The 12,969-nt window shown below is 39.0% G+C and overlaps 1 protein-coding gene across 2 annotated transcripts in view; it reads right to left on the bottom strand.

Annotated features, from left to right (window-relative positions):
- Positions 1-3,525, bottom strand: part of LOC1274741 (protein rhomboid) — a 47,710-nt gene extending 44,185 nt beyond the window's left edge. Inside the window, exons 1-2 of one of the 2 annotated variants that reach the window (XM_061643846.1) lie at positions 2,573-3,525; positions 136-705 (exon numbers count right to left, since the gene is read on the bottom strand). In XM_061643846.1, the coding sequence (XP_061499830.1) occupies positions 136-360 (225 nt within the window). In that variant the 5' untranslated portion in view covers positions 361-705; positions 2,573-3,525. The remainder of the gene's footprint in view (positions 1-135; positions 706-2,572) is intronic. The other variant, XM_313932.5, reaches the window with a different exon arrangement.
- Positions 3,526-12,969: the final 9,444 nt, after the last annotated feature.

Here is a 12,969-nt window from a genome sequence, read left to right as displayed (position 1 = left end):
GAGAGTTGAAGATCGATTCGTAAGTTAACAAACGCTGAGAGGCATACAGAATTAAAAACTTGGTAAAGAACACCAACGCGTTTCCCACCCTCCCAGCAAGTTCAAGTTTGTGTGCATTCAAACGCGCATACTTACATCCTTCATAAGTTCCCGCCGCAGTTCGACCTCGTCGTACTCCGAGTTGAGATCTGTGTGGTCCGTCTCGTAAACAGGTTCTCCGTCACCGGACTGTGAGATAGTTCCGATACTGCCGAGCGACCCGGCAATCGTGGAAATGTGCTCGATATCGGCCAATGTTTCTTGTTGACTGTTGCTGGCAGCATCAAGCTTGCCACTGCCTCTATCATAACCGGACCACATGACGTGTTGGTTTGCATGGGCTGGATGAATCGAACTCAGTAGATGAGTCACCGACCAGGTTCGTTGGATGATGTTGTTTTCTTTTCCTGGATCGAAAGTGTAGTATCTTTTGATGAGGTCTACGTATGAAGATGTGTCACTATTAAAGCTTCATGCATGGTTTACACTCCTGTTGTCATCTACGGCATCCAACATCCTCTTTTGTGTTGGTACCCTTCAAAGCCATCCAGAAGGCATTCCAGTAATTTCCCATGCGTAAAATGAAGCCGTTATCGGAAGCCCAGGACTATCTCTGCACCGGTCTGTAATGTTGAAGGACCAGGGTTCATGTAGTGAAATACATCTCTTTAAGACAGGAAAAGATTCACGGTCAAGATTCTTGATTCAATGAGTAAAAGAATGAGTTATGGCGTGAAAATTAACGTTATTCAAAAGAAAGTGTTTATACCACCGAGAAGGCAATGTAGTAGACCACCATAATAACGACCACCGAGAAATTTTGAAACCCGTTACTATTGATAGGCGCCACACTACAATAATCATGAGCTGGAAAACTTTTCTTTTGTTTGATTGAATGTGACCGTACTATAAAATTTGATGTGATCGCATGAGTAGATATTTTTTCTGTTATGTTTCATTCAAGTGAAAAAATGCACCTTCTGAAGTGGAAGGATGGCGCTTCAAATCATTGCAATGAAAAGAAAGGTACGGCGAGATGCACTCCCTGTTTCTAAGGTTCCGTTAGGTTTATGATTTAATCTTACTTCAGGCCACCATACCGAACGCTCTAACGATCAGAAATGAAAAACGGTCAATCACGCCATTGCCGGAGTATGGCTCCCGAATGCAGCCAGCATACATAAAAATCATCATCGTATCTGTTTTCTACTCTGTTTGTGAGCAGGACACGAACATACAGAATTCGTGTCATCAGCAGGACCCCTGCTGCAGTGCCGAATCATTCGGTGGAACGCTAAACCGATCACTTTTGGTTCCTACCATCATGATGGTTATGCGAGATAACAAAGGACGAGAATAGTCGTAAAATTGTTTAGAAAGGTACGAGAAAGTTCATTACGCTAGCCGCATAGATGATGTTCAGATTTGGAAGTTTTGTTTAGAATCAACTTGAACCAAGTTTCGTCAACTGATGTGCTGATTGTTGAAATGTGTCAGTGTGTAGAAGAAATACAAACGGGTATCAAAAATATATCGAGGAAAACTTATTAGTAAGGATTATTTAAAAAAAACTGAATCTACTGGATTAGTCTATTAACGCTTTCAAGAATTAGCTGATAAAAATAGATAAACATTTCAATTAAACACTTTCGCTTGAAAATGGAGTACGTAACCATCAATCAAGCGCTCATAATATCAATACTTTATTCTTAAAGCTGTCCACTAAACCAGTGTGGAGCGTATAATCGGGCCCGATTTTGCAGACAAACTGCGGTAGGCTGCATTCTGTTGCAGTCAACACTGCAATGCATAAATTACAACCATCAGCCGGACTTCCTCCCTCAATGAGAATCAAATATAGGACCTTAAACTTCCTTACGTGCCCTGAGTGGCCGACTAAATTTTGAACGCCCCTTTCGTTCCGATAGGGTTTGACGCTGGCCATGAATAAATGAACGCCGTTGAATGTCTCGTACGATAGCATGCGGAGTAATAAATGTGTTGCTCACTTTGCATATTTTATACCCTGTTATCATGAGCCCATTCTGCAGGTCTATAGGGAAAGCATACTCACTGGTAATTTCTCTATTGCCGATTATATTTAGGAATTTTTCTCGAGTTTTCTTTTTTTTGCTATTATTTTAGCTATTTTTGGAATGGTAGGGGTCATTATTTGGATGGCAAGCATATCTAGGGTAGCGGTAAAAGGTTATAATATCGCCTTTTCATAATGCAATATGTTTCTTTAACTTATTTACAGTAAAGCTGTTATTATTGTAAAGAAATATTTTATAGCAACATTCAAACAAATAGTCTTTTGGTTTGCTATGTTGTTATTTTGTTATATATGATCAATTATACTTAAGACCAAGAAGGTATTAATAAATTCAGTGGTTTTCAAGTTTATTTTTGTAAATATAATGTGCTCTTTTGTTCTATGTTCTATTACATCGGTGTCATAAAAATAAGATGATTTTGGATGAAAAAATTGGTGTAACTTCACGATTTTTATCCGTTTACTAACATTATTTACCTTTTCTAATTACATCGGTTCCTTAATCGCAGGATGTTTATACCATTGAGTATAAGGATTTTGTACTTTTATTTTTCAATTCACTTTCAATTCACTGTTACTCAACATTTATTGCTTGTCAAAATTCACTAAAACTAGTTTTCAACTCTTTTAACAACGAAATCTCCCTAGTTCGTATCTTTCCGTGCAGTGTACAACACCCCTGAGGTAGGTTTTTCTGCGTTTCCGTTGATTAAATTGCATTACATATTCATTCCCCCGGTAGCAAAAACATCACAATTCCATACGTTTCTCTAGCAGCCTGTGACTCACTGCACTAATACTACGAAACGCATTTATAGGCATTCCTATTTTATCACAGCAAAGTCAATCGTGCACCGACCCACCCCACGGTACAGGAAACACGCGCGCCTACACCTATACCACAACACAAACGCTCTCCCCTAACGCAGTGCTGCATAAGCAGGGAATAACACGAGATTTGGGAGTAAATGATGGCACACAATTTTTGGGCTAGCCTATGATGAGCGATTTTGTATTGCTAGTGTTGTACTGTGTGTAAAATTTGAGACACTTGCAATGTTTGTATTCATTAAATTACAAAGTTTTTAGAAGCACATTTGTAGCAGGACACTGGGCACTGGTTGGCAATGTTAGCATTGAACGGCTATCCAACGATTATGGTAAGCAAAATACACACACCCTTAGCACTGTTTTTGAGGCTTTTCGACACGGTGTTCGAGAACTATGCACACTTTAAGAATGGCCACACGTTTTATACGGTAAAACAGGACACGACCGAATATTAAGCACTTGCCTATGCTGTAGACACGCTTTCCAGTAGCGTTTAGCCGACTTTGTTTACGGCCATTTGTTGTCGTTTTGTCCCGGAACTGGCCACTGCGATAAAACGCAACCGAGGGCAAGAGGACTCTGCAGTGGAAAGGAACACATTTTGATAGACAAAATGACAGGACGCCAATGGCGACGACTGCGCATGTGCCAGTTTGAAATAGCAAAGATATCACAACACGAGGATGAAACATTTCACAAGGAAATATTTCATTCTTATATGGGTTTTCGGAGTAATACATCTATGGCATGGCAATATGTTGAACGAAAAGTAAATTGAACCATTACTTTACAAACATGTTAACAAGCCAAATGTATGTTTTGGAATATCTGCATGAAGTTTTGTCTCTTATTTAGAGATAATTTTCAGCAAAACATTTAAAACCATCCTTCTTTCTTCTCCCTTCATTGCCCTAACAATGCTTGGCGATGATTTATCTGCCAACTGGTTGTGTTCGGTGTGTCCTTTTTTTCAAACACAGCACAACGGGAATTAGTTTTGGTTTTCTTTGGTGGAAAGTTGTGGGTATGAAATTGCCGACTCCGTTTCTTCTCCCTTTTGTCGCCTTTTGTGCGTTAATTCCCTTTTAACCGTCGATGCGTTTGTGCAAATGTGCTTTGGCTTGCGAGACCAACCACAGGCATAATGAAAACGTGGTGCACGGTTCACCGATACCGGTTCGATTCCTGGGTCCCTTAATGTTTTCCTTCCAGCCAGACGTCGGCCATGAATGGTGTCTCAATTTATTTTTATTTATTTGTTCTTTATTTGCCGACATCGGTACCGTTTAGCAGGGGCTAAGCTTGAATGCTTGAATAGATCTGCTTGACTGAGGGGTTTCCTTTCGGTGATTTCGGGAGCTTTGTCCACGCAGTTCCGTCTGTGCATTGTGTTTCTTCTAACGCTCAAATTGGTCGAGATTAATACATTAACGCGCACGACCGCATGCCACTACAGCATGCAGGGGGCTGCCCCGCTGCGAGATCACATTTACACGGTTGACAGTTTGGCAGCAACAGCGACAGCAGAAAGACGGAAGCATTGCAAATCGCTGCAGTTAATGCAAATTCCATCAGGAACTTTGCCGCTTTCCTCACCCGTAACCAATCCTTCGGATGAGACAATTAATTTATGCCCGGTCAAATTGGATCTTCGTCTTAAAACGGTTCTAATGCTCGATTGTTGTTGTGTCCGGCTATGGGTTTGGACGTACATTCTTGCAGAAAATTGTGTTCGGGTGTTAAGTATGCAGCTAAGAAAACTGCCCAAAACCGATGGATGCTTACGTTGGAAAGAAAGCGTAAACCGACGGACCTCAGCGTTGGGAATATCCTCAAAAACGTTCGATGCAAAAGCATTTTTAAGCCGTGGGAACCATTTAAGGTTCACTCGTTTGTCGTAAACTTTTGGTGTGAAACCCTCGTAAAATCATATCGTTCGATGGGGCAAAATCTCAGAAAAGAAAACAGAGAGAAAGAGAAATGTTTTACGATTGGGAAAAACCTCTAGCACTCCCACGTCCGTGAGACAGGTAAGTGTACGTGACGATTTGATCTTTCACCGCACGGCCGCAAGGATGCTTGACCGAATCCTGCGTCGGATAGTGAGAAGCTGTGTGCGATTTACATATTTTATTTGGGGCAAAATGGAAGCATTGCTAAACCAAACAGACTTTCTCACGTTTAACGCTATGCGGTGTGATGCATTACGGACGCGCAATGGGATTTGTGAAATTGTATGAACAAATAGTTTTTAACAACGATCAGGTACATCTATTTGTTTTGGACGTCTAAACTCGGCTATGATGATCATTTTATAACTTTTTAAAACTAAACAATTCCGTGGGAACAATCAGCGGGACGTGTTTGTAATCATTTGAAGTGAAGAAATCCGGAATCGTTGGCATCATAAAATATTCGATCATAAATATTCCGACTAAAATTGCTCATCTCATGGCAAAACGATTTTTTATATTGCCAATAAATTGCTGAAATTACTTAAGTGATAAGAATACCTCAAAATTGAACCGTTCGTATTAAATTCATTTTCTTGTAGACGCATATGTTGCTCAGAATTAATGAAGAAATGAATATCAACCGAAAAGGCCTTACGCCCGATCACATGATTAATGATCGTGTATGGTAACGATCAGAAACCCGATCTTTTGATTCGGCAGCAGCAGTCAGTAGCATTTCGGGGGTTTATCTTTAAAACTAGCAGCTTTCATACATTCATATTAGTCCACATGATAGACTTGTGGCGCTTTTAACAAAAAATTCATTTAAAGGTTGCAACGACACCAAATGCTTCTGCGGAAGAGCCTGGCATTTGCCACGTTCAAAGACGATGCATCACGGTATCATTCATTTATCAACAAGTCCAGCAATATACTGTGGATTTTGTTGTTGTTCGTTGACTATGAATGCATGGAACGCAGTGATGGAACGCAGCACGCGTCTTCGCAACAGCAGATGGTGGCTGCAAACTCGAGATCCGTTTGGGTTGGGTTTAGGCTTATCGCTCTGGAGTTGATCTTTTCCCTCTGCTTATGGTGGATGTGAAAGAAAAGAAAAGAAAAAAGGTATGAATTCAGAATAAAGATCCTTTTCCATTTCCTTGGCAAATGATGGACAAGATTAGCAATCGGTAAGGGAGAAAGCTACTGAGCGAAGAAGATCTGATCTGATAGATCTGTTCGCCTACCCATAATACCTCCATGAGATGGACGTATGTCCATCTGTATCTATGTGTATCCATGTGTATCTTTTATATTGAAGCGCATCGCAGTATTTGAGTTTGGTTTACTGCTGCTTCTGTTCGGCCCACCGAATATCCTTTTTGGGTTATTTGTTTCGTCTGCTTTAGTCTTATCGTGGTGCCCATTTGTGATGAACTTCTCATTCGATCAACACCGTCCTGTGGGTGCTATAAATAAAACAACATGCATATGAGTTGAAAACGCACGCTCAAGTGTATGTTCGTGTTAATGAATAATGCAAAAGTAGGCAGTAGATGATCTATTCGATTCTTTTGTTCACAATTTCACATTTAGTTTTGAAGGAAACTATAAAAAACAACAGTTTTACTATACTAATACAACATTTCTTATAGTTTTGAAAATACAAACAAACTGTAAATTTTTTGTTATCTTCGCTCGAAAGATCAGTTTTGGCGCATTGCGAGCGATTGTGACGCCTATTCAACGGTTCTCGGTAGTCGAACGGATCCAACCAGAAGCGTTATAGCGCAACCTGATCATCATCGGGCGTTTCCCTTAGCGCGTGCCTTCGCGCACGATGCACCGATCTCTGCTTACATCACTTGCCAGCTGTGTTTTTTCTTCTCTGTGCCAGCCTTTGCATGTTTTCCTGCCTTCATTTCCTTTACAAAGTCAGAAGCTTAAACCTCACGCCGAGGCATATTCCTTTCCTGACTTCCTGTTCCAGCCGGCACCAACATTTGGGCGGCATCATAAAGACGAGCAGGAAATACGAAAAACAAGCGCATATGGTGCGCTGGCGCGATCCTGTACACCAGGTGTGTATACTTTTTCTTCTTTTGGTCAGTTTCGCTAAGCAATCGTATTCATAATTTGTTTCATGTTTTTTTTCTTACTACATGCATCAAGAAAAGGACAAACGTAATATGGTAAGCAATTGCGTGACATTATTGGATTCGTTTGCTCGCTTTTAGCGGTATTTGCGGCGTGATCAAACAATATCCCGTTGAATTAATTTATCATCATAACTGCGAATATAATAGAACTTAAAGCTCTGTCACGATGATTTATGCAGACCATCAAACGCCACCTTGATCGGCAGTTCCGGTGTGTGTGTACGCTTAGTCGTCGGTCACCCCAAAATTTAAATCGTGACTTATAAGGTATGCAACTCATGTGTCTTACCATCATCAGTACTTTGCACTGCTGGCTAGAACCGATTCATTTTGGCTGAAATGTTGATACTCTTCAGCCATTGTTTTTAATTAGCACGCTTAACTGGGGCTGCTAGCATGCATGCATAAAATGATTTTGGTTTGTTCGATACACGGATTCTATCATTAATATTCAATTAAATTGCAATCTAGTGATAAATGGCTGCAATGATTCACAAATAAATTAAATTCTTAAATGGATAGGAATACTAAAAAAATCTTTGGATATGAATACTAAACAAACACAAATAATGAATCATAAACCCAAGAGCCGTAAACTATTTATTCGTGCATCACGTTGATGTATCCAAACCGACACATCACGACCGCAGTAATATTTTCTTTGCTCACATCAGCTAGTTTTTTCAGCCTAATGTGGCACATGTATCAAACCTATCCGGTAAGTTTATTGACCTAACTACGCTAAGTTCCTTCACCGAGGTATTTGTATGTAATGTAATTATGCAGTCGATAAGCCGGCAAGCTAGCCCTCTGCTCTAGTCAAACGTCCGAATCCATTGCTCTAAGAAATCAAACGCAAACATGTACGGGTACTGACTAGTCGCTCATTTTTGTTACTATCGATTCGAACGCGGTGCTTGCGAGGTGAAACAAAAATCAACAAAAAACACCCCAATTTAGGTTGTTATCGTATGAAATATCTTCAATAGCAGTTTTTGTCCCGAATGGGGATTTCATTAGCGAGTTGGTGGTGGTAAAAGTGTTATAAAGAAAAACAAGATTTTTCATTACTTATACTATGCAAGCGTAAAAGGCACATGGAATGGTTGCGTGAGTACTTTCTGTTGAGTAGGGGAGTTTGCGTGACTATTGCATAGCACGGAGGAATAGAAATTCGTCTAAAACGCTACGAATTGGAAGAAAAAAAAAATCAAGCTACACAAATTTTTTCTCGTCCCAGTAAAGGATTGTCATGCAATTTGGTATTGCTATTCCTGAGGAGCATGACTTATAACATGGATAATCAAACAACATGGAAAGTGTGTTAGAAACGTTATCGGTTAGAAGCAAAATCGTCTCAATGACTTACGGGGTGTATACTGGTTTCCCAAATTTATATGTACCACGCTACAGGACAGTTACGCTTTGCAGCACCTAGTCACTCCTGTAGAAGCCTGCCCGTCTATGGAGACCATTTCCAAACGGATTAGATTTGGTGTTTTTCTCTTTCTCTCTCTCTCTCTTCAAATTTAGTACTCTCATGTTAGTACCTCAAATGTTATATTATTGTTGTGTATTTAATGTCGAATAAATGCAGCTTCATAGTTATGATTTCTTGTCCGTAATCGTAACTGACCGTAATGCTATTCTATCCCTTACAGTTAGGGTTAGATTAAGTTGAGTATTTGTATCACATATTTGCAGAAACACTGCATAGGCTTCGGCTTATCAGTATCATTACTGCCAGTTTCGAATTTGTTTTTCAACCACAAGCTATAGGATTACAGATTATCGAACACGAAAGCTGTACAATCGCTCGAAAGACATTGCTTGTATCAGCTTTCCTGCGGTGATGAAACGCAATAATATACACACGAGCGATCGAAGATTTGCACCATAAATTGCACACAATATAGGATTCCTCATGGAAACGGAAAAAAAGAAATAAACAGAAAATAAAATATCATACTGTGACGCTCCTACGCATCCCAGACGCTTCTGATGCATGCTTGACGCCCAACTGTCCTACAATTGCAAGGAAAGGGGACTAAAAACTGCATGAAAAGACCACTAACGACGCACATGTCACGTACAAGGTGCTTCCCGGTTCGTCCATTAATGCACCGGCACCCTTCCTGGGCTGAGCTGGCGGCAGTTTTTCATGCTTTATTATTAGTTTCGACCTACAGCAAAGCGAATTGATCGGCACTGAACGACACCGGTACCAAAGGGCAAAAAGGAAATCCATATCCTTACGGAAGAAACACGCATGCCCTTTATCGTATGCTTCACACACACATACACACTCTTGTTTCAGATGGTAGAGATCATGTTTCCGTGCGTTCTGGAGGACACCTTCAATAGGAAGCTCCTCAATTTAGGAGCCGATGCCGATGACGATCAGTCGGTCGGATATCGGCGTTGGATTACACCTATACGTGCACGGCCAGATAGCGAACCGTTTGTGTTGATTTTTTGGCATACACTCCTCGTCTGCAGTTCGTGCTGCGTATGAACAGAGCATCGGAAGCGCAGGTGGTGACAATGGGCGCTACTCCGTTCCAGATCCGACAGTATGCAGCAGCGATGCAGAGGAAACGAAATAAGAAAGGAACGTGCAAACAAAATAGCTCTTCCTGCTCATGGGCTCTGGCACGTTCCATATGCCATTCGAAATTGTACATTGTTTGTGTCGTCGTAGGATCTACCGGTGGTGTTAGATACATATTTCACTGTGGATGATTCGAGGACAAAACTACCAGTAAATTTCATAGTGTATTTGATTTTTTAAAAGATACATTATTTCTGCCAAATGATAAAAAAGACTCTGTATCACATATATTTTATGTGCATTTTTTTAAACAGTGATTTTATGTTTACGAAATGTTTATTAGAATGTGTTTTTTTTAAATATATATGATTTATTATTGCATTCTCATTTTATTACTATGTTTTTAGGTATAAATAAAACTCTATTTATTTCCAATAACTGCTGGGAATATGCATCTATAAAATATCGGTGTATTTATAATCAAGGATTAGACGAATAAAAAGTGGTAAACATTTATTTGTAAATGAGTTTGTGTAGCGATTCTTATACACTATACACGTACAATAATATGAAAGAACAAAATTTTTATTGAGGTTTGATATTGTTGTCTCAAAAATTCGTGCCGTTATAGTATCTTGGTTGATATATTAAATACGGACACGTAAGTCAGTAATAGTAGATGAGTTATATTTATTGAAAATCAGCATTCTAAGAGCTTTTTAATGATTATCTCAAAGTAAAGATTGCACTATTACTTTTTCGATTTTGTCTAATATGACTTCCAAATAACTATATTCATGCAATTGTCATGGATTAGAAGCTTTGAACTTTGAAAATAAAGAATCAGTTGTTTTAAACGGATGCGATAATATTATCATATGATGATAATAAGATCTATAAAAAAAGATATATCACTTCCTAACAGCAGAGCATTTCCAGGACGTTTTACTTTAAATCCAAAATAGAAGTAATATTACAAAATAATGCGCGATTTTGACCTCTAATTTTAAAATTAATTTTAAAGTATTTGTAAATTAACAACATAAAATTAAATTAATTTTTTTTTTCCAAAACAGCTGGCTTTATCATAGGAATGGAAACAAACGGGCTATATTGCTCAGTACGTTATATGCCCATACTAAATATTAATAATAATAAAAAATCATTTAAAGTAAAGTCAATTTTAACTAATTTCAAGTTTTTGTTGCATTTTAAATCTAGCCGTTACTGGAACCATAGTGAATCCGAAACGCTTTACATCTGTTGGAAGTTAGAAAAAAAGCCCCTGAAATGCTTAGCAGGTGCGATAGAAGGTAGGTTATGGCGCGAGCCGCATGCCTCGGGTCGGGTCCAACAGTCAAGGCATGGTAACTCGAGCTGTTTCAGCCTACGTGTGGCATTGTTCGGGGAATAAACTCATATAATAAAAAAAAACTTTGGTTCAGTGGCAACGAAAGGAAGCAGGAAGAGAAACGGGGATAAGCGAGGCGCAGTCGGTTAGTTGCCACCGAAACTGAGCTTGGTAAGGATCAGTCAACACGTAGCATTGCGTAATTAATTGGTAGTAATTTGATGAGACCTCGACGAACCTTACTAGATAGGCAATGAAATTCGAGCGCATTCGTGCTGCATTAATAGGATGAGTGCATTAATCGAAGCATAATGTGACGGTTAAAGTTTGAGTACTTTACTATTTCCGTACGGGTTGGAAATAATCGATGAAAACAGAAGAATCCGTACAAATGTTACAAATCGATTTTAAATGCTATGTCTTTTAAAGGTCAAACATTTGTTTTAATGTTTTGGGTTTGTTAGTTTAGCTGTAAAACCATAATATTGAAATATTAATTATTGTTAAACATTAGTGAGCATTAAACATTTATGAGCTTCCTTAAAAAATGAGAATACTTTGCGTTTGGGATGCTTTTACTATCATTTGTGTAATCAAACCAGCACACGAGCAGTTTTTTTCGTACTTAAATTGTTCAAACACATACCATAATGTCAACTGTGTGTTAAAGTTAATCACCCTCACGAAACGAGATGACTTAATGGACCATAAATAAACGATGACAAGATTATCGGTAAAGATAAAAGGGCCACAAAAAAAGGAACAGCATAGTCGGAACTGAAATAAAAAGTGTAACGAAAACGAAAACATCAACTGATCAAAACAATGCAGTATAACCATCAAAACAACATGCTTTTTAACGTAAACGTAAACGTAAACACTTTTTTTCGTGACTGGAAATAAAAAAAATCCTTGTATTTTTTATGCTACTTTATACCCAAAGTGATCCTTTTGAATGTACCACAACCGTTTAAGAAGTCGGAAGAATAAAAAGGAAGTAGTGACAGCTTGCACGTGTGTACGATGGATGGTTCTTACCGATAGCGCTAGTATAGAAAAAAAGTAAGGACACTAGACGCTGTTTATCTGATTGGTTGTGGTTGTTAGAACTCGAGAGCGAGAGTGTAAAGCAAGAAAATTTATTATTCCGGAAGTCAACTGCCGAACACCGTCTGATTTTCACTTTCTATGTAAGTAAGTGACACCGGAACTTTGGCTGTTCAAATAATGGTGTTGTTTTTTAGGTGTTCAAAACTATTTGTGCTCGTTTTTTGGTCTTTTTTATATGTTAATTTTTAATGCTCAATAAAACTGAATTGTTCCATAGAACCTGTGTTAGCTTAGAATTGTCTTTGATTTTTTTTTTATCAGAAGAAACGTTCTTTATACGCCGTATTGCTTTACCGAGGAACGAAGTGATATCGGTAAAAATAGTTTTAAAAATATTTGATCTGAGTTGAATGAACATCTGCAGTTTTTGGCGCGTAAACTTTCAAAATTGTGCTGATGTCCTTTGAATCGAAGCACGGGGTTTCATCGTTTCTTTAGGAAGGTTTTTACGTGTTGATATCCTTGCGAAGGAAAAAACCGCGCACATACACACATATACGATCACCTTGAGAAGCTGATGGAGACATTGCGACCCCTTCACACTTTCCATTGCCATTGCATGCAGAAAGCAGAAACCAAAGGCATTAAAAAAAGTCCAGTAAAAAAGACCAAGACCAAGCAAAAACGGTGACCTAAGAACTGCACATATAAACAGAACCTTGAGGGCTGCTGTCCAGAAGTTCCCACAATTAAATTAAATTGAGAGTTTTTGTTTTGTTTCGCTTGTGGTGTAGCATCCAACCGACGGGAGGGTAAATAAATTCAAAAGGTCCCTGGTGGTCTGGTACGTTCGGTACACCCGTAACCGCAGTTGCAAAACAAACGATTGAAGCGAGCGCCACGAATACAATGACCGGGAAAGAACCCGCTTTGCCGTGGATAAAGCGAGTTAATATAAATCTGATTATAATAAACTA

Source organism: Anopheles gambiae, chromosome 2, assembly GCF_943734735.2.
Source record: "Anopheles gambiae chromosome 2, idAnoGambNW_F1_1, whole genome shotgun sequence".
Lineage (NCBI taxonomy): Eukaryota > Metazoa > Arthropoda > Insecta > Diptera > Culicidae > Anopheles > Anopheles gambiae.
This window is presented reverse-complemented; position numbering and strand designations above follow the sequence as displayed.